The sequence below is a fragment of the Grus americana genome, chromosome 14, assembly GCF_028858705.1.
Source record: "Grus americana isolate bGruAme1 chromosome 14, bGruAme1.mat, whole genome shotgun sequence".
Taxonomy (NCBI): domain Eukaryota; kingdom Metazoa; phylum Chordata; class Aves; order Gruiformes; family Gruidae; genus Grus; species Grus americana.
In genome coordinates this window covers 7,684,998-7,707,192 of record NC_072865.1, presented here as the reverse complement: position 1 = coordinate 7,707,192, position 22,195 = coordinate 7,684,998, and the positions used below count along the sequence as shown (strand labels likewise).

The window sequence follows — 22,195 nt, the reverse complement described above, 5'->3', positions numbered from 1 at the left end:
AATCAAGTGTCCTTAAGATCTCTTCCCCTCTGGGTACTTTTGGTGCAAGGTGGACAGATGAAAAGACTCACCCTTATGCCATCTACAGGAAAAAGGTGATGGGAAAGGAAGGAAAGGGGACAGATAAATCCCATTTTTTTCCTCCAATTCCTTTTATAGTCAGCCCTTGGTTGATTTATACAAGAGAACAGAAAAGGCCTAGAGGCAAGACAGCTCATCTCTCTGTGACTGAAAACACACTCCCAACCCAACTGGAGCCTGGGGAACTTGGGTGCAGGTTGCCTTTGGATTATTCTGCGTGAGATTTTTTTCATAAGCTTTCAATTTGAAGGCTGTTACTCATCCCTTTAGCTCATGTCACGACGAAGTCCCTTGCAGAGAACAGGACCTAGAAGTAGGCTGCTCGACATCCTATATTGTGCAATTTAATTTGGTAAATTGCCTTTCCTGCACCGGTGCTATAAGGTGCTCAGCTGGAGTCCATACACTAAATCTTGCCTCCCTGTGCAAACGGCCTGACACAGCCCCAGTGACACACTGCAAATGCAGTTCTGCGAGCTCACGTTGGGAGACTTAATACCATTTCTATCCCACATGCAGATTTCTTCTTCAGGAAAAAAAATAATATGGGCAGGACACAAAAGAGGCCTACGGTACAAGGATCTGTGGGGACAACTGACACAAAGCCTTCAAAGGTAGCGAGAGAATAGGTGCCTTTGAATGCATCCCAGGAACTAGACCGTGAAAGGACAGGGAGAGGTAGGTCATTTACCCTTTCCTACGCAAGCAGCTTGGAAATGTACTGCAAAACATTGCATCCTTAAATATCTTAACCCAGAATTGAGCGTTGGCTGTGCTTTTCAAAATGAAGCACAGGAGGGGACAGAAGGCGCCCAGGGGCCACAGTGAAGTGCGCAGGGAAACCCGGAGTAGCAAGCTCTCTGAAATGGCACGTACCAGCAAATACCGGCCACCAGGCAACTAAAATACCTGTTTCATAGGGAAGCCTAGAGCTGCAGCTCTCTCACTCTCTTCTTACAAGCTTGATTTTAAATATACTCGATACTCGAGAAAGTGGTGGAACCAAAGCCACTGCAGCCTAGTAGACACCAGAATGCATCTTGCTGTCCATCCACTTCATGACTCCTTCCAAGACATCCCACAACTATCTTTTTGCACCGTCCTATCTCAAATCCACAGCTGCAGTTTCCAGCAATCCCTGCTCTTCCCTCCTGGGCTGCTGTCCCTCTGCTATTTCCCTTCATGTCCTGCCCCAAAACAGCCCCTGACGTAGTCCTGCCCCACAGCTCTGCCCCCACCGCTTGCTCCTCAGCCTTCCTCTCCTGGCCAAGAAGAGCTGCATTGGGATGGGAGGACATTTTGCTGCAGTGATATTCGCCCTGCAGGTTTGGATTTGCTTTGCCTGCAAGCAAACTCACATCCCTAGAAATGGGAGACTGCTGTCTTCAGCCAAACTTCAGCACCTCAGCCTAATCAAGAGGTTGTTCTCCCTGACAGCCTCTAATCACCAGCTAGCCAGTTTACAGAGGGAAAATTTTTATCCTTTCTGCTAGAATTCATTTTTATGACACCTACCATAAGAGATTTAAAAAAATTAGGCATTAAAATGGTTTACAGCAGGTATTTTTATAATCTACTAAGCTGTTTTCCATTTCCACTGATATGACATCTCTCAGCTATAATTCATAAATACCATCAGTTAACAGGCGCAGAATCTTATCCTACAATTTCTCCTCTCATATGCTTTTCCCATTTAAACTTTCTGTTAAATCTTTGCTGTGCTGCTAAATCCAGAGAGATTTGGCCATAGCTGGGGGGGTGGGGGGGGGTGGGGGACAAAAAAAAGGAAAAGTTTAAGTAGCTAATTAGTGTCACTGGATTTGGGGCATCCTATCATGAGAGAATATAGAGGAAGCATGTCCTCAATAAATATTTTGGGCATTTAAACAAGGCTAATGCCCCCCTACACAGCTACTTCTCATGTCTTCAGAAAATAAAAACTTTTATAGGCAGTTTCCCGTATAGAGACTATGAGGATATCCTATCAGGCATATTGACATTTCGATGTATCTATCTGTCCCCACCGTTATTTTTGTTATTGATTGCAGCTCAGAAGGGAGTCACACTCAGGGAAGCATGCCTGCACAGAGCCAGCATGCCAGGGTCCAAACCTGGGGACATCCTGGGAGAAAGCATTTATTTACGGCCCTCCTAGAATTCACTTCATACTTTGATAGCACCACAGAAATAACTAACAATAATTATAATTCTTGCAGTAGCTGGACATTTTCTCCTTTTCTCTGCCAAGCTCAGATTGGAAAACTCCACGTCTTGTCTTGATCACTGCTACTGAATCACGGCAGGGAAAACAAAACAGAACATACATTTCTCCTCATTTACAATGTCTCCACCATATCTACCTTGGATCTGCTGGGAAGCTTGTATTGGGCTGCATCTAGTCTTTTGGTTATGGAAGGTCTTGACCTGGAAGAAGCAAGCCCAAAGGAATTGATTTTTAGTTGCTTTAACATGGGCATGAAGAGATCTCCTTAACTCTATCTAGGTTAAGGATGGTTGATGGTCCTCCCAGGGACTGGACAGACTCATCAAAGGCCTGGCAGGTTTCTGGTCACAACGAGTTAAACACTTTGGGTGATCATGGTAGGGAAGAGCCCCCAAATTGCCTTCCTTACGTGCAGTGGAGAGGAAGCCTGCAAGACATGCAGAGGGAGCAAGCCACGTGCCACTTCTAGTGGCATGTCAGGCTTACCTCAAACAAGCGGAGGATCCACAGCCTTTAACCGGTTTTTTTTCCTAAGGAAGTTTGTCTACAGAAGAAAGGCTTCGCTCAAATGAGAGTTATTGATAATCTTTCTTCAGACTTTGAAGACCAAAAAGGAAAATTATGGGGATATCGGCTGAGCTGAATGGAAAAGCTTCACCCACCGCGAGGCCACCTGGTGCTACCCAAAATTGAAATCAAGAGAAGCCGTCCTCCTCTGTGCAAGGGTTAGTATTTTAAATGCATCTCCATGAATTTCTTCCCATCAGGAGACTAAAGGCTTCCCTGTAGGCAGCGGGGAAGAAGGAGAGCTGGTTCAGTCCCTCCTCTTCCAAAGTGGCTCAGTCGTGTCAGCATACGTCCCCAGCACTATGCGTGTCCCAACTCTGGCAAGGCAGCATGGTGTGAAGGGTGTCAGCCAAGCTGGCCGGCCATATGGGCTGAACCCCAGCACCATGTTTGGGGAGGAAGACGAAGATTGAGACAAGCAGGTGAATCATGCTCTTGTCACTTGGGGAGCGGAGATGAATGAGCCTACGCTGCCAATGTGAAGGACGTTTTCCTGCTGTCATAACAGGAATGGGAAAACAGATGGTGAATAATATGGACTGTGGCCACTCAGCCTGGCCCCTTGGCACTTCCACTTTGCCAGGCTGCTCTGTGGCAAAGTCTGTTTGAGGAAAGTGTTTCTGAGGATCCTGCATGCATAGGTAGTGTGTGTTCACCCACTCAAGCACCTACGTGGCCTTTACCCATACACTGCCTGGCACTTCCAGGAGAAGAGCAGTTCCCCCATCACTTCCCAGACGTCATCCCCTGCTGCTCGTGTGTCAGCAGACACTGGAGAGCTCTGGGTACCAGCCAGACAGCCATCCTCACCTGCCAGGGATCTATGGACCATCCTGAATGGGGGTCAGATTCATCAGCAAGGACTGTAAACATGAGCCTAAGCAAGAAAATGAGGTCAATGGGCAAGTTATCTCTTCACTTATTTATCAACCCTGGAAGTCAAAGAAAGCACATCCCCCCTTCTGAAAACTTTTTCAGCTAAATGAATGCTGCTGAATTGGAGGGAGCTCCAGATATTCCCAGCATGGCTTCGGTGGTACCTCATCAATACCAGCCCTTTCCACTTCCCCCTCCCCCCCATCCAGTCTCACCAGGAAAAAAAAAAAAAAAAAAGGCAAAAAACAGCCACCAGGATGGGAAAGTACCAAAAAAACCCTCTAAGATGTAACTTCCCTCTAAAGCCACCTTTCATATGCAGCCTTGCACACAAGAGAAAGGAAAGCTACCAATGCAACCACGGTCTCAAAGACACAGGTAGGTCATTCCAGACTTGAAGTCAAGGTCTGTTAACATTAGGACATGTCTGAAAAGTGATTAGTCCTTGCAAAAAAGTGATTAGATTCCTTGCAGAAAAGCCTACACGGCCCAATGCATCAGGTGCTGCTCTTTCAGGACCTCAGACTTTGTCCGTTTTCATGCTGGTGCCTTCACTAATTGCACAGCCCCACGGTTAGAGTGATGGGACGCAGGATCAGAGGAGGCATTTCACTGCTCGCTTTAGCTGCTGTCTGCGGATGAGGCCAAACTGCAACAAGTGTTGATTTAAAGAACACATTAAAGGCTGCCTCTAATGCACTTGCCACAAGCCTTCAGCTCCCATTTATCATCTGTCCCTGATTCTACAACTTGCCTAAAACTCAATTCCCTCTTTTTTTTCTTTTCCTCAAGACTTTTTTTTTTTTTTAACCACTGATGTCTTAGTGTATCCTCTGGCACATTTTTCTTCCCATCTTCCCCTGAGAAAAGAAATGCCACAAAGAAGCCATTAGATCTCCTAAGTCATCTGATGTTGGCAGGACATTCTTCTGACAAAGCAGAAAATAAGGTGTGAGATTGATGCAAGATCCCAAAGCAAGATCTCTCTGAGAGATGAGGATCTGGGGAAGGGGATCAGCTCCCCCACGAGGTATCCTGCAGCACCGTGCCAAACCAAGCCAGAGAGGAGGAGCTGAATCCAGTGGTGCAAGCTCTGCACCCTCCACCACAGCACAGCCAGGCTGGAGCACCCAACCCTGCCCTTTCCCCTTGCCCACCCAAGCGTAGCTGAGCCAAAAGTACTCAGAGATAGGGCGAGCACCTCTGGCTCACCCGTGTACGAGCAGGAGGAAAGTGGACCATGGGAGCAATCCTGTCCTACTGTGCATCGCAGTTTAGCTGCCATTACAGCCTGTTCTGCAGCTGACGGCAGCATCGCCGCAGAACAGAAGGGCAGAAACACACACCTTCCATGAAAAAAATCATTGACCTATAATCCTGATTTTGGCTTATTCTTTTAACAACAACAACAAAAAAATAATGGTTTGGATAAAATAAAAATAAAAATCCATCAATCCTGTTTGTGCTGCGCTTGAACCAGACCCACAGGGACACAGTATCGTTTACAACACACTATATCACATTTAGGTATTGATGCTCCTGGAAGAATCAGTAAACATTGAAATGCCTTTAAAGATCTGATTTTTGGTACTTACAGGCCTAAGCTAACAATCAGGACCCCAAATATTTGATAAACAAATATAATGGTAAAACACTGCTGTGAGAGCTTACTAATTTCATGACAACAGGGAGATGCAACAGGTGAACAGCAGGAACCACGACAGCCACGAGATCGTCGTGACATCTTAAGCATGAGGTTTGTAACAGTTACAGGCACAGACAGGAGCAGAACGGCCAAGAGGAAATTCTGCTGCAGGGAAGGGAATGAACAAAACTCAGGGTGGAGCATAGCGTTGCTGGGCAAAATCTGCAGGAAAGGTAAAGACAGAAGCGACGGGATCACAGAATACAAAATCCTCTCGAGTGCTTTTGGATCAAGTGAACCTTCTTTAGAAAGGGCTTCATTTGCAATCCAGGAAATTGATAGTGCATAACCAAGTATGTGTAGCCCTGACTTCCCTTCACACTGAAAAGATGTTTAAAAAACAAACCAAAATTAAGACAAATACTGGCTTTGAATAATTCATGAGTGCAAATTACAGGAAGAAAGGTTAAACCACATCAACCGACTAAACATGAAAACTAAGAAAAATAGCTGCAGAGGGTCACAGTGCTCCATCACCTGGGGGCACCCCATCTCCAGTCCAAGGCTGCTGCACACACCACACATCTTACCATCTCTCCTGCTGACTCTGACAGCAAATTCCCTTGAAGCACGTTGGGCGCCCAGGATTTTAAGCAGCCAGGAGATAACAGAAGCCAAAAACACTGGTGTGAGCTCATAGCTGCTGCAAGGAGCATAATTAACACAGGCTTTCATCACCTCACTGCCCTCTATAGCAAGGAGGGTTGGATTTGAAGTGCCCACATCAAACCACTCAACATCTGCACAGGAGACCCCACCGGACCCTCGCCTGGACCCTCGCCCAGTGCAACATGACAGGGAAGCGCCCTTTGGGCGAGCTGCTTTGACTGAAGGTGTCTGGGTGCAGGGACTTGTTTGGGGCTTCAGCCTGGCCCCACAGCCCCTTTCCCACTGTGTAACCCCACACTTTGGGGGAGCAAACAGGCTGACGTGGCAGAGGAAGCGGTGCTGTGCTGAAACAGCGTGAAATCCAGGCCAGGCAGCAGCGGGTGTCAAGTGTGGGTGGGACATTGTGCGTGGCAGACTTAACCTGCCTGGAGTTGCACGGATGGGTTTCATGCAAGGGGGCTGGAATAGCCTCTTAACCCTCCCATCTTCAGTAGTTTGCGCACGGAGAGAGAAGCAAAGGGCCCTCGTTTCTCTTAAGGAATTTTTCAGAGCAGGGATGCTCTCGAACTTTTCAGAGGAAAGAGTGCGTGGGCTGCACATTCCTCTCCCTGCCCACCCTGGGAAGCGGTACCCATGGACTGCTCCAGCTGAAGCTGGGAAAAAGAAATCCCAGTGAGGAAGATTTCCTCCCAAAGATGGACTCATTGCTGGCCTCCAGGTGCCAATTCTTAAAGCAAATTCTTTCAATCTCACACAGCATCTTTAAGAAATAATAGATTGCACTGGCTCAGAGGAAACTGTCTGCTCCCTGATAATAAATGAGTTGTTAGCAGAGGTAGCAGACTCCCAGATCCATTTGTGATCCAAAGGGCTTACAGCTGCTTCCCGTTTTCGCAATGCCAAAACCACAGAACACGCAGACAGCAAGGGACAGGAAAGCAGCCTCCTGCGCCTGTCTGCTTGCTGCTCTCCTGTGGCTAAAGGGAGACTGTCAAATGCGATTTCTTTTTGATGGAGCCTTTTTTTGATGTAAATTTGCTGTTGTTGAAAGTGAATAATTTGCTGCATTGGCTGCAGGCAAGGATAGCCAGGAAAAACACTGCAAACCTTAACCCCTACACACTACATATCTGCAGCACCTCTTGCAGCTCTGGACACGAACCGTCCTATAGCATGAGCGCCCATAGTCCTACAGCAACGCACCTCGTTCCTCCGGCTGCAGCCCCCGCGCAGCGCAGATGGCGCTGAGACAAGCACACCTTCGCCAAAGGCTCCCGCAGTCCCACCAGAGGATGCTGCTCCGTCAACTTGACCCCGATTCCCTCCACCCCCAGCCTCTACCACACTGCTCTAGATTTCACTGCACAGCCCTGGGAGCCAAGGGGGATGATTTTATATTTTTTTTTTAAATTTTGTTTTCAAAGTTGTCCTGGTCGAGTTGCTAGTTTAGATTGACACTTTTACTTTTCTTCCAGAGATAGGCTTGAAACAGGAAACCTGAACACACATCGCTATCACACTCCTCTGAGATCGCTGTCAAATGGCAATCAGGATTCAGGACCAGAGCAGGATGGGACTCAGAGTACCCCAGGGATTTTCAGGTGTGTTTGCATCTAGGGATTTAGGTCTCATTTAGCTCAGCTGCTAAAGGATGCTACTTTAGAAATGACTTTTTCTTTTTGGCCAAACCATTTTGTCTTTTTATCCCCAAATAAAAAAAGCTTACAAGATTGTTTGTTCCAGTGTCACGCAGGGCTTAGCTGTGCTCTTTCCATTAGAGCTAGTGGGGATTGCTCAGTCAAATCCCTAGGTGCTATTTTGAAAATGCTACAGTTAGCATCTGAAGGCATTCCTCCCCTGATGATACCGACTCTATGATCCCCTGGAGCCTACTCCTAGGGAAAGGCAGTATCAGCCAGGAGCATATCGACAGAAAGAGGGAGAAAGAGATCTGCTTAAAGACAGCAAAAGCAAACCCAGGCATCGTTGTTAGAGCACTGCAAACACTACTGCCAGCAGCGAGCCCATGAAAAGCGAGAAATAAAAGAGGCCAAGAGGATGAGAGCACGTCTCAGGATGATGGCAGACGCCTGCCCTTGAGGGGCCACTGTGGTACTGTACTGAAATACAGAAGGTGAACCTGAGAAGAGCAGTTTCTATGCCATGAACATATGTTTTCATCACTTCTTAGCAATACATCAGAATAGCCAACCGCGAACTGCCTGTTTGCAACGTGATGCCTGCTTTTATCAAAGCCTTTACAGGCTGCTTGCAGGGAGAGCAGGAAAACGTTTGGTACCGCTCAGGTCTCACCTTCAGCGGAGTATTGAGGAATTAGCAGAAGGACATAATACTGCAGACACTTCGGGTAGGATTCATCTCACCTAACTCTCAAGGTCTCACGGTAAGCTAAGCCAAGTTTGTCACATTGGCTTCCAGTATCAACAAGAGAGATAAGCGGGCACCTCTGGAGGACAACTCCTCCCGTACTAGGATGGGTGTCTAAGACAGTTTGAAAGGATTGCTCACCGGCGGGCTCTCTGCTGATTACAGAGGTAACCTTGATGACTAGCTTAGATGAGGGCAACTAGTCCTTAGCCAGAAAAGTCAGAGAGGACAAATTCCCTTCTTCATGCTTTACGGACTTAGGACCTGCTGCTTAAGGATGCTGCTAAGGCACATAGGCAGTGACATGGCACGAGCACCCTGGGTCAGCCTTGGGCTTGGTTCTTCCCCTCTTTTCCTCTGTCTCCCCACGGACATCTGGCAAAGCAGAACTGACCTGGTAAGCACGCAATTCTGTTGCTTTACATGGTGCTTCACAGAGGAAGGAAAAGTTTAATGAGGGGAAAGTGCATCCAGCATTTGTACTGAGGACACATGTAAGGACTTCACTTGAGAACAAGCTTTGCTGGGCTAAAGCTCCCCAAGAAAAGAAGTTTGGGAATGGTCTTTTAACTCACAGCTGCTGAGATGGTGAATGGTGGTTTTTCCACTTCAGCATGAATGTTAAGCTTCACTAAAACTGTGACAATGCTTGAACAAGAGTTTCCTCTTTGACAGAGCAAGCCTGTACCCCAAACTAGTGCTAGTTACTCCAGAACAAGAGGCGATATGGGGTTTTTGGGGAAGGGCCCATCTCTGAAGGTGTGTGGTTGCTCTGAGAGCAGGGGTGGAAATGCAGGAGCTATCTCGCCTCCTACCTGGGGGCTGCACAGTGAACTCATTGCCCCCCCTAATTATTAGCACACAAACATGGGCATGTCTGGGAACATGAAGAGCTGATTTTCCAGTCCGTGGGTGACTGCGAATGGGCGTCCTGCTGCAAGCCCCGGGATGTGAGGGGCTCTGCGGGTTCAGGAGAGGTGCTGGTATCTGCTCCCTCTGAGGTCTCTGCTGAGTCTGGCACACAAGGTTGCCAAAGGTAGAGGATGTTATGATATAGATGACTCAATGTTAGAAATTTACCTGAATTCATCCACATTATTTCTTGTGAGTTCCCAAACAAGTGATGACTTAATGCCTGCCAGCCTAGGCTAATCCAGGTCCCAACATCCAGCGAGGCTCTGCTCTTCTCACAACAGAGGAGCACGGGGGCTACCAAATTACCATCCCCACACCTTGAAGCTGCAGACAGTGGGTTTTGGTTGGCACAGACGTAATGAGATGAACAGGAAAGACCCCAAAACCAGGACAGGCAGGAGACTGAATTAATTCTGATTAAATCTGTGAAATGCACTCAGCTCTGCCTTTGCTCAGGACGGACTAGGGACAGCTGCTGTGCCCGACTGTTTTTCTGGGACAGTGAACTGGAAACGGCATCGTTGCACGGGCTGCGCCGCAGCTCGCTTCCCCATCCTTTCCCGCAACAGCAACATCCTCTCGGCCCCTTCCCCCGCCGCAGCCATATGTGTTTGGCTTTCTATTACTTCCTTTGGTAGTTCATTAGAGACATTAATCACCTTCTGCACAAAGACATTTCTCCCAAAGTCCCTGCGGGCCAGGCCTCCTTCTCAGCTGCGGCTCCTGCCCTTTGCAGATGCAGCGCTGGCAGCCCAGACCTGCCCCCATTTCTCTGCCGATCTGGGTCCCTGCTAGACACCGATCGGGTGGGTCACCCCCAAGTCTCCTCTGCCACGTGTGCTCCAAGAGCCTCCTTTCCTGCTAACCTTCATCCCACTGCGGTCTGCATCTCAGCATTCGTTGTCTCCCTTTTCCCTGGCCAAACGGTCCCATCTCAGGACCAGCACACGGCCACCCGCTCACGCGCATCGTGCAATTAGCCATGTGTAAGTGGCGCACGCTTATCATGCGGTAAGTATGCTGTGCAAGACTGACCGAGGGGAAAGCACAGTGGTACGTTGGGACTGTCGCAGCACCAGCGAGAGGGGCTGCAGGCTGGGTTAAACACGTTGGCAGTTTGCAGTAACCAGGGGATTCCCCGCCCTAAGCACCGAGGAAGAGGGAGGCCAGGAGCGAGCTGAGCTATGGTCTGGCCAGATGGGAGATGCCAGCAGGATCCAGCTCATATTTGGGCAGAAGGAGGAAGAGCCCTCAGAAAGCAAAACCTTCCCAGGCTTAGGTAAGGGCTGAAAAGAGAGACCAGGGAAAACTCCAGCTACAGCGTGTCCACGGCCCCTCTAGAGCTGCTGCCTGTCCTCTTTCCCACACTGGGTCTCCTGACCCCGTGTTTCTCCATCCTCCATCCCTGTGTGCTCTCTGTTGGACCTCACTCTCCTGTGCTCTCCCCACAAGCTCCCACGCCTACTGGTGGTTTTTTTTCTGCTGCTCACCTGCCAGAATAGCCACACTGTCAATTTTCTCACGGATGGCACTGAATGGAGTGTGGGTGCTGCATGAAAGGAAAGCTAACAAGGCTCAGGGGATATCAGCAGGCCAGCAGGAGAAAAACCACATCTGAATCAGCGTAGTCACTGATGTCTTTTGCCTGTTGAAGCTTACTGCTAAAGTGTTTGGGAGGGTGGGGAGGTGAGAAATAGCCCTCCCTTTCATGTGAGATCCTTCCACATTACCCACAGCAGCTTCCGTATCTCTCCTCCAACCCTCTATCTTTCATCTCCCTCCTGCTTCATCTCTATTAGCATAGTCACAGGACCTCACTTATTAAAGCCAAGACTTCTATAGCATATAGAGAAATGCAGACACATGTGCTATATCCACAGAAGAATCCTGCCATCAGTTCTATGTTACATCTCAATCTTTGACATCAGTTGTTTTCTTTTGCGCTCCTCCACTCTGTCAAAAACAAATAAAATCAAAGAATGAAAGACCCTCTCAAAGAAGTCAAGATATAGCAATTTGTAGTTGTTACTCATCTCTTCATTGCCTCTCACTGCTACTTCCTCAAGGGATCAATCAGTCCTGTGATGCATAAGCACGTCTCCTCCTGAACTGCAACCCTGGCCAAGGGTTGGCAAGGGTGTGGTTTGCAGAGAATAGGAAAAATAACCAATATACATTAATAAAAAGAGTATAATTGCTGTGGGGGTTTTTTTATTCTTTTGTGTTGTTGTGGGGTGTGTGTGTGGTTTTTTTAAGAATGCCCCAAAGGGAACAAGCAGGTCTGGCTGCTAAAGGGCAGCATGAGAAAATCAACTAGAGACTCATTACGGTGTAAGCTAATGAGCGATCAGTTCAGCAGGTGAGCAGGGAACAATTTCTGCTGGATAGCATGCTGTTATTATTCTAATCATTTGGTATTATTTTGAAATGTGGGGTTTTTTCTGGGATGATGGTGGATTGCTAATGGCTCGGTTCAGCCCTTCTTCTGCATCTTGCCTAGTACCTGACTTCCTCAGGAGCCCATGTAATCTCCCAGAGCACATCCCTTGCTCTGCCAGACAGCACTTTTCACTGGGAAAAACATTACCCTGTTTCCGTTCTACACAACTAAAGGCAGAGAAGTAAAACCCCAATTCTCTTTAAAGGAATGCAGTTGAAATAAATGCATTTTTGTCTTCAGACTTGTATTAATACCGCACCCCGGAGAATTTGGATCTGCAGAATATTAAAGTCTCTCTGACTTATTGCCTCTTTAAGGAGCATGTTGATTTTGTATTTGCTCTGAGCTCCACGTGTTAGTGAAGCTATCCGGGACAGTTTCCGTTTCCACTGGCAGAGAGCTGTTGCCTTTGGGGCCCTAACCCTATTAAGAGAAATGTAAACGTATATATCTAAAATTCCCACTAGAGTTTTGGAAAGGAACGGCGTGCTTCCCCACGCTGCCTTCCTTGCAGCCACATGAAAATTTCCACTCTCACCTTGCTAATATGCTAAAAAATAAGGCCTGTGTTTTTCTGGCTTAGTAGGATCCCTATTCACATGAAAAAGCTTTATTTTTAGAGAAGAAAGGATAAGCTGTGAGTGAAAACTATGACTGTCACACAATGGACAGGTCTGGCCTCTGCTGCTCAGTTTCTCAAATCCCTTCTCTGCCTGCTACAGAGCCCAAATTTTACTTCTTCACTCTCTTTTTTGCTTGTCGCCAACAAGGATTTGGGATCCTTGCCAGGTGAGCAGATAGATTTGCAGATTTGAAATTCCCCTTATTCTTCCTCTGATTTCTCCTACTTCCACCACGTGCAGATGTGGCGCTTGGGGACACGGTTTAGTGGTGGACTTGGCAGTGTTAGGTTAACAGTTGGACTCAATGAACTTAAACGTCTTTTCCAACCTAAACAATTCTATGATTCTATTCTATATCAGCTTTTCTCCCCAGGCACCACTCCCACAGCCCAGGATCAAAAATTAAATACATAAAAATAGTCATGCAAAATATAAGTGCCCCGTGCCCTTTGGAGAGAAATGGATACACAAGACTCTGGGAAACTCGTTCCTGATGTCTGACGCGCGCTGCCAGCCTCTCGGCAGGGCTGCCTTCCCCAAATGGCAGTGGAGCCCCGTCAACGTCCCTGCTGATGGTATTGGCCCCTGTTGACCCCAGGCTCTCCGTGCCCAGATCCATGAAGGCAGACAAGACAGCCCGCCCTGTCCTGGCATCCGTAGCTGAGGAAACGGCTTTGCGCTCGTCTTTTAAATGCTTTTCGTGCTTGAGGAAAGCACATGGGATGAGCTCCCACCTTCTTCAGTGGTGGCTGTGACTGCCAAGCACCCAGCACCCACCTCAGACCCCCTGCAGACACCTTGGACACAGGAGGCTGGTGTCGCTCCCAGGACCCGCTCCCTCCTCTGTGGCAGGATTTCACCCATCAGCACCCTCCTTAGGGCTGGACCTGACTCTGTAAGGTGCTGGCATTTCACTAAACAAACATGCAACTGCTAGAAAGCCACAGCCCATCCCTGCCAGAAACTGAACATCCTTAACCTCAATTTCATCTAACATGAATTGATGCTCTCTGATTCATCTGCCTGCATCACATCTTTTCCTATTACAAAATCTACGGAGATGTATTTCCTTGTAGTACCTCTGTTGTATTAATCAGACCGCATCTGATCATTAAATCCATGTTTCTGTCGCCTTACCTCACATTAAATAGTCATAGCTAGCATCCTGAGCTCTGCGGGGAAAAAAAAATCCCAAAGCATTTACATGAGATTTCTGACACTGCGAAAATAAAAACAAGTCTACCAACACCACAACAATTACACACTATTACAGGGCTGGGCTTATTTAGACTGTGGAAGTTTAATTATAAAAATTGCATTTTAATTGATTGCTGCTGGAATAATTACAGCAACACCTTTCCAAGAAATGGCGACCATCGTATGTTTGTCAACAAAGAAGGTTCCTTTAAATTCAACACACAATAATTGTTTAATTAAGCCAAATTTAGCTCCTCATTTGAGAACATTCAAATGTTTGCCTATTTCTTCCTGTCTCTGAGAGGTAATTTAAGAGATAAAAAGCAATCTCCAGAAATAGTCTGTCTATATACATAAGTATCCGAGAAATAAGAGAAAGAAATACTTCATTTCATAGCTGATCTGAATCTAAAGCTCACTGCTATTGATAAGAACATAAGCACAGAGCGAGTGATCACTACAAATCCCTCTCTAATTGGTGCTGAGAGGCCTTCATAAAATATGAACAGATTCCAAAGTGCATGTTCATTTTCTAATGCAGATTCAACTGTTGATATTCCAGCAGCACCCACAGCCCCTACGCAGTATGAGGACCCCACAGTACCTGTAGCTGTGCATACATGGAAGGAGAGGGATAAACATTGTTTGTCAGCCTCTTTACAAGTTCTCTTGCAGCTGCAACATCCTGCTGCTGTCCTGTGCAGACCTCTGTGCTTCAGGTTGACAGCTCCTAAATGTCCCTTCTCAGTAGCCCAACACCTAAGCACGCACAAAAGCCGATGGCTGCCCCAGCAAAGGTACAGGGCTCTGTGCTGAATGGACGTTTTTTAGTCCTCGGTCATCCCCGCAAAGTGGCCTGAGTTTTGCAGGGACAGATTTACCAAGCTGGTGACTCACCTTCTGCGAGCACCGCTCAACAGGGCACGTCCCCCAGGCCACTGCCAGGGAAATCTGTCGCTGAGCAATCGTCTTCCCCAGGCAGCGAGAGCAACCCCCACGGTCTGCCTGACGCTGCCAGGGCTCACCTGGGGACTCCGGCCAGAGGCTGAAAGCAGGAGGCTCTGCACCACAAATTAAATAAAGGCAAGGAGCTTGGGCTGAAACAAGTCGCATCCCCTGAGGAGCTGGGCTATGCACAGGATGGGGATGTGCGTTACGTGTGCACGAATGGAGGCTGAGACAAGGAATAAGGGAAAACTATTCCCGGCACTGGTTGTCTCATAGTAAGCACCTCTCATCCCTTTGCTGCCAACAGGACACAGTGCTTGTGTCCACCGCGGACCTGCCAGGGATAGGAATTTGCAGCTCTCTCCTAAGCTTCAGACCTCCTGTGTCCTCACATCCAGCACAGAGCACCCCTGTCCCCACACCTCTCAGCTCTGACCTGCAGCATCAACCCTGCCGTGTTAGGTCTGCCCCTGAGCGCAGCCAGTCACGGCAAAACCCAGCAAGGCAGAGTTTGCTAGCGACTGTCTTGAGGCCGTAAAGCTCTTTTCCAAACACGGCCGAAGACAGAACCTGTGCACATGTCTTTAAAGCTGCTCAGAAGGGTTTTGCTCTGCCACGTCACTAGGCAAACCCTTCAGCTACGCCACACCATCGTTTTACCCTTTATAGTCACCTGGCACTGCTGTATGCTTCTGCTGAAGGAAGGACTCTAAATAATTCCCTTGGCCTTTGAAGAAACAGCACAAAAATATTAAGTCTCCTAACCTTTAGTTAAGAACCCTTAAAGTGGCAGGTATGTATTTTCATACCAGTATGCCACACCACGCACCCAGCTGCAAACACAGAGCCTGTTCATTACCATCTATCCTGTGGGATGGAATGAATTCAGGGAGATATTTCAGTTATTGAAATGTGCCCGTGCTTCAGTGATGCAACAACATTAGCATCAACCACACACATGAAATATGAGGTTACAGCACGTTGTATCTACTATCTATTTTTGCTTTCTTAATGATTACGGTTTGCTTAAAATCATAAGCTACTGCTGTGTTATGCACAGGGACCACAGGACCCGTAGGTGGATGCTGCCCCACACAGAGGTATTCACAATCACTGCGTAACGGTAAAACATCCACAACTGCAAGCATCAGAAATACGAAATTTATTGCGGGGCTGTCACAGCGACAGCCTAGTGACAACAGCAGCCTCCTGATATTTTACAGATTTATCACTTTCATGGATATTATTGTTACCAATTTACGATCGTCACTAGCACATCATTAACGGCTCCCTAGCACAGTCACCTGTGCACAAATGGGTGCATCTCTACTGTAAATTCACCCACTGTCACACCAAAGCTTGCTCATCCTAACTGGTAAGCAGATATATGTCAGGCAGAGGCAGACAGTGTCACGGTTGATGCTGAGATACATTTTGCATACGATCTCCTTAGACAGGGTGCTGTCATTTCGCTGCAGTTCATCCCGCCACTTCAGCATCACCCCGCAAGTGGCCCAACAAGGCTTTTTGCTTCTGCCGTCACCGCTGATTCTTAATATATATTCAGTATTTTGAATTGTGCTGCTTTCAGGCACTTGCCATGACTACATTTGGCACACGAGGCCGGATCCTAGCACAAGGCAGGACTTGCCGTGGGGCTGGGACCTACTAGTCTTCCTCAGATGTCCTGCTGGAGACCCTGTTAGAGGCAGCACCAGGTTTACAGGGTCCAAACACCCTTGACATCAGAGAAGCAGATAATGCCAATGAAAAGGCAGTGCTGTGTTCTCTATCTCCATGGGAACAAAAACTGGTACTTTTAACTCATAGCATGGCCAGGCTTTTATCAGAAGATAAGGACCACTGCGTGGGCAGGGGTTTTATTCTCCATAAATAAACAGATCTTTCTACTGATATCTAGTCTTGGCAACTGGGAAGGGAATTTGCTGGAAGATGAGGAAGGAGATAATTTCTGGCAGAAGTTTCACTCCAGCCCTACCTAGAGTACTAAAACCAGGGCTTCCAACAGCCTGGGGTTTTTTTGGTTGTTTGGGTTTTTTTGTTTTGTTTTGTTGTTCCCCCCCCCCAGTACATGGAATAACACCTCCTTTTGTGCTCACAAAACAAATGCTGCCTTCCATAGTCTGGAAGAACTTAGGAAGTTTTTAATTATAAGAAAAGAAAAATGAGGACAAGTGAAGTTGGACTGTGCGGAGTGCTCTGCTGGTCTGATCTAGGACAATGTGCCCTACATAGAGCTCAAATAGAACATCCTTTGGGAGGCTGTCTTGCTTCCATTCAGCTTTTGTGAGACCACCCCCGCCCCCATGGTCCTAACGACAGGTTTCTAAAGCATAACTAGTATCATGGCCTTGCTATCAACGTTAATGCTGTAAACAAAATCATTAGTGGCAGGCGTAGAGAGGGAGGGAAAACTATGCGCAGATGGAGGATTTATTCTAGTGATATTCTTGCAGTTTCTGCTTTCTTCCTGCTATCAGCACTGAAATAGCTCATCCCCAGCCACAGTCAGCAACTCTACCCCAGGTGGGCGACGCTTTCCCTTGATAGATACATAGATACAAGGTCTGTCTTTTTTCTTCTATTTGTCTAGTTTTCCTGCCAAGGAAGTGCCATTGGCTCGAGCTGAAATAGTTGCTCTTGCTTGATGGAAACCTTGTAGTTGGCAAATAGAGGGATATTAAAGAAAATAGAAAATCTTTAGATGTGTCATTAGACACTCCAGTGAAAGTGTGGCCAAATTATTACTTCCCTCTCCTATGTCATACTAGCCAATTCCTGCAATCTTGTATTTGCAAACCTTCCAACAGAAAAAAAAAAATCAAAACTTTTTTTTTTCCTCCTTCAAAGAGCCTTATTAATTCTCCTCCTGTACATTCCTGGGTTCTTTTTGCAGGAAAGCATTTTTTCCTTCTGTGTATTTCTTAGCAGAGAGAACAGTTTGTGTCCACCTCTACCCCACTCTCCACATGACTGAACTGCAGAGAGGATGTTTCTGTGAATCAAAAGGATACTACAGACGTGAGCCAACAACAATCCAACGGGCTCTACAAAGAGAAGGGTTCCTCCAGTCCCTCCTGACAGTCCTCATACACACAGGCTCAGAGAGCGAAAGCAGTGTCTGACACCAGGTCGAACCGAGAAATTCTTTGTGCATCGCATCCCGGTGGCGCGAACCCCTCGCGCACAGCACTGCACCGCTCACTCCAAGGGAAACAAATGCTGTGACAGCCCCTGTTGCAACCGCAGGGCTGTGTTACGGGTTTTGTCTTCCTCTGGTTCCCTCCTGGTCTTATTTGTTGCTGCTAGTCTTGCCATTACCTGGCAAGCCAGGTTTTTTTCTTTTCCCGACTATATCACATAAAAAAACCAACACGGCTACCACGCTGTGCTTTAGCAGGACACAGACACACCCTAGGATCAACTCTGTAGTGCGAATTCAGTCTTTAACAATTGTCTTTAGAGCCAATGATTTTGCCGGTACTTGAACCTGGAACTCTCTTACCTCTCTCTCATTATTAGGCATAGCCCCTTACTGTGGATCCGGACTCCACTTGCACCAAGCTGCTGTTTTCTGCTAGGTCTTTCTTAAATTATCAGGACAGATGGCTAAACTGGGGCTAGAGAAGAAGTTGTTCACACTAAACAGAGACTTCTGTGCTCCCCGTGGGTGGAAAGGGGTATCTTTGTTGTGTATCACGGCTATAGGAAATATGGGAATGAAATCTCAACACGAAGAGTCGGGCAGAGGTTAGAGAAACAAAAGGAAATGAATTGTTGGGGTTTCATATCACTTTGGAAGCAATGAAAGAGAAAATGCAAGACATGCTGAATAATTGTAACACTACCTCACCCCTATGTTTTAGCACAAAACAAAACGGTTCAGAAATCCTTTGCCCGTGTGTTCAAGGTTGTCTGGCATGGACCCTAAAGGAGTCGCACGTTTGGAGCAAGATGTCTCACGTTTCAGACACAACAAACCCTATTCAGGAATAAAGAAACCAAAGTAAGAGAGCACACGGTGAAGGCCACTACTTACAGGTGTATGTCATTTCAAAGCTGTCGCTAATGTTCACAATGTCGATCTGGGGAAGGAGCTTAGGGGGTTCCGTGAGCTGAGACAACGCAAACCTAAAAGCCGCATGTTCCTGGGACTGTTGATTAGGAAATAACCCCCCTGGGGAGAAAAAAAGAACAACAAGAAGAAAGGTCTTAAGCACACCCATATTAGCAACCTCTTCATTCCAAAATATTCCTGCCAGCAGAGGCTACAGCTCCCCAGCCCAGGGAGTGCCTCTACACTCCAAAACCCTCCAGCACACAAGACCCAGGGGCTTGTGCCTGCTGCGGACAGGCTGGGAGCAGAAAACCTCTCCAGCCTGTGCATTATGTAATGCCTGGATCACATATAGGAGCCCTCCCTGCTGCATCCCGGGGCCCGGCAGCCTGTGGGGTCAGGATGAACAACGGGGTTTGGGTCAACCTCCTCACCCCCATAACCTTAAGGAAGAGAAATGGAAGCACTGCCAATGTTACCTTTATAAAGGAGGAACGAGAGTCTTTCTTCCTCCTCTTCTCACTTGTAATTAGCCTCAGTTTAAACCCTGCTCACTAAGAGGAGGGGTTTGCTCCAGAAGGGGTGCAGGAGTTCCCCCTTACTCTTGGGGACTCTGGGGTGCGGGGCAGACTGGTTGAGCCTGGCCCGACAGGCACAGCACTGGGTGGACGGGGACAGGGCTGCGAGAGCCGGAGCAACGTGGGACACCATGGCCAAACACCTGCTGCTACTGCAAGTTTGCTGCATGGAGAAACCCTAAATTTAACAGGTGACAGTGGCCAAACTCAGAGAGCAGGAAATAAAAAGCTCGACCCTCAAAGGGATCGATCTGAGCAGAAGTACCGACAAGCCCAGAACCACAGGATGATATAAATACGATAGGAACTGGGACCAGACTGGACCCAGGTTCAGAGCCCTTCTCCCCGCCATGGACCTGGAACAAAGTGCTGTGATAACTCGGCCCTAGGAAAAGTTTCCTGCTGCTCCCCCAGCAGGAAACTTGGCTTGCGGCAGATGCCTTCACAGCCACCAGAAAAATGCTATTAAATTCAGACTGTCTCGTAATCTATACGCATTTAAAGGGAGCACTGTTAATTGGATTTTACGAGTAGGGAAACAAAGCATTTAGCAAGAAGGTAGAATTAAAATAAAGAAGCAGAAAGTATCAATGCCCACCCTCCAGGGCAGATGGCTTAGGGAAGAAACAAATGTGCAAGGACCTGCTATCAACGGCACTTTGCACATCTTTAGTACAGAGGGCATCTCCATGTTGTGTGGTAAGGGCTACTTGTGCATGAATATCCCCCTCTCCCCCGTTCTTGCCACCCTCCTCCAGCCTGATCATGGTGTCAGAGGAATAAGATGGTAGTAGCCGAGTTAAGCTCTTATATGTGTTTGTTGAAAGGGAAAAAAAATCTGAGATGGTGCACAAATTTGGGGTAAAGGGGAGGCAGGAAGGGAGGGAGACAGGGATGCAGCATCAACAGCAATAAAAACAGCGATTGTGCAGCTGGACTCAGGCAGGAGTTGCCTGAACTTGGTGGATTGGCAATTGATTGGCATTGTAAGGAGAAGGGAGGCGGGAAAGAAAACCGGCATGCAAGGGAAGAGAATTTGGGGCTAGGTTACAAACCACCATCAATAAAGATCAATGGGAGAGTAATAATAAACCTGGGGAGGGAGGGGAGCACTGAGAAGTTACAGGAAGGGAGAAAGGAATCAAACAGGCACTGCTGGTGCGCAGGGGAAGCAAGTAGCATGAAATGAAGAGAGACTTCAATGCAAAATCTTCCTCCAATAGCTCTGCCCTTATTCTTTAGCAACAACAACAGAGAGCGCCTGTTTGTTACCTCTCGTCCCAGTTACCTACAGATGAGAGCATCCTCACAAAGATGTATAATGCAACCGCTGATTTTGCAAATGCAGCAACGCACAATGGCAGCCCAGGCATTTCTCAGAGCAAGAAACAGATATTTTTTTTCTCGTGCTTCCTCCATTTCAGAGGCACTTTTCTCCCTCTGTGTTGGTGTGTGTGCAGGCATTTATTCCCAATCTTCCCCTCCCCCAAAGACAAATTGATACATCTCTGCTCTCGCAAAGCTGGTATACCGAGGCACAAATCCAGCCCTCGCTGTTCACCCCCTTGCTCGCTCTCACACACACACACACATTTTGCCTTTCCAAGCAAACGAACGGGTCAGTTTTCCCCCGCCGCCCCCTCTCCACCCCTACCCACTTGCCGGGGAACATCACTCCCAAACGGCCCCGAGCTCTGCACTCACCTATCTGGATATTGTTGGGGAAATTGGCCCCTAACACCGCCCCTAGGAAACTGGTGCAGAAGAAGGCAAAAATGTGCTGCATATTCCCTTTTGCATTGGCGAAAAAGAAGCCCAGTTCCAAGCATAGATTTGATTTTTCCCCCGCTCTGCTCTCTTTAGCTGCCTCTCTCGCCTCCCCTGCGCTGCGCCTTCAGGGTTGCGCGTCTCCCTCGCTCGGAATCCAGCGCTGAGACTGCTGCTTAACACCGCCTGGCAGCAGGATTAACTGAGCCCCGTGAGAAAGAAAGAGAGCCCGCTCCTCATCCACATCCCTCCCCCGCCACACACAACACGCACACACCAGGCGCTTCCACCCAGCTCATTCGCCTTCTCCCAGTTGGAGCTCAACAGCTGAGTACCGCATCCCACCCCCGCCCCGGCTATTCCCCCCGGGGGTCCCGGCTGGGCTCTGTAAGGGTAATTCCTACCTACCCCTAAATTCCTGGCTTTTCCCCTCAACTTCTCTTGGCAGGAGCTAGAAGGAACCTGCAGATCAGTAGGTGGCAAACTCCTCTAGAGAAAGGGCTTAAACTCGTCTGCTCTGATCCATCGCTTCCCAACCTGGGCTCTCAGCCCTGGGTCCAGGAGTTGTACAGATCAGCCTCTACAGCCCGGCTCATTAAGCTAACAGAGAGGGTCGCATCCTGCAAACGTGCCTTGGAAGGAAGGATTTAAGAGCAACAGACATCCCGAAGGAGGAAAAAAGGATCCCTCCACCAGCACCTTTCTCGTTGATTTTTCCTGCCCACCGTTAACCTATGAGGCATTTCACCCCTGTGCTTGATGTAGAGGAATCACTGGCACCATCGGATAGGGCAGGCTTCTGAAATTAGGGGGCTATTTTAGCCTGGATCACTACAGGAGCTGTTCTATAGCAGTTCTAGTGAGGTTGGAGCTTATTTGACCATAAGCAGCTTTGCTCAAAAACAAAAGGGAAAGAAAAAAATCAATAAAAGTAACAATGATAAAAAACAGCTCCTAGGTACAACTTGAGATTTAGAAATATTTGAGGAAGAACTGCTGCAAACACAGAGCCACAGCCATCTCAGAAAGAAGAGAAAATTCTCCATTCCTCTGAAACCCATAAAGTCCCAAACCTAACTTGAGGGCTGTTGTGCCTGAATACCCATGTCCAAGCACAGAGGGTCTGCCCTTACCATTTGCAGCCTGAATACACACAAGGGGTAAATAGCAGAGAGGAAACAGAAAGTAAAAAGGATGTT

General features: G+C 47.8%; 1 protein-coding gene across 3 annotated transcripts in view; it reads right to left on the bottom strand.

Annotated features, from left to right (window-relative positions):
- GRIA1 (glutamate ionotropic receptor AMPA type subunit 1) overlaps nucleotides 1-21,261 on the bottom strand; it is a 126,478-nt gene extending 105,217 nt beyond the window's left edge. For 2 of the 3 annotated variants that reach the window (XR_008579281.1, XM_054841797.1), the window contains exons 1-2: nucleotides 20,934-21,190; nucleotides 18,634-18,771 (exon numbers count right to left, since the gene is read on the bottom strand). Coding sequence is in view for 2 of the 3 variants with exons in the window: in XM_054841797.1 (XP_054697772.1) it covers nucleotides 18,634-18,771; nucleotides 20,934-21,015 (220 nt within the window). In the remaining variant the exon portion in view is untranslated. Of the gene's footprint in view, nucleotides 1-18,633; nucleotides 18,772-20,933 lie in introns of all 3 variants that reach the window. The other variant, XM_054841798.1, reaches the window with a different exon arrangement.
- Between the last annotated feature and the right edge of the window lie 934 nt (nucleotides 21,262-22,195).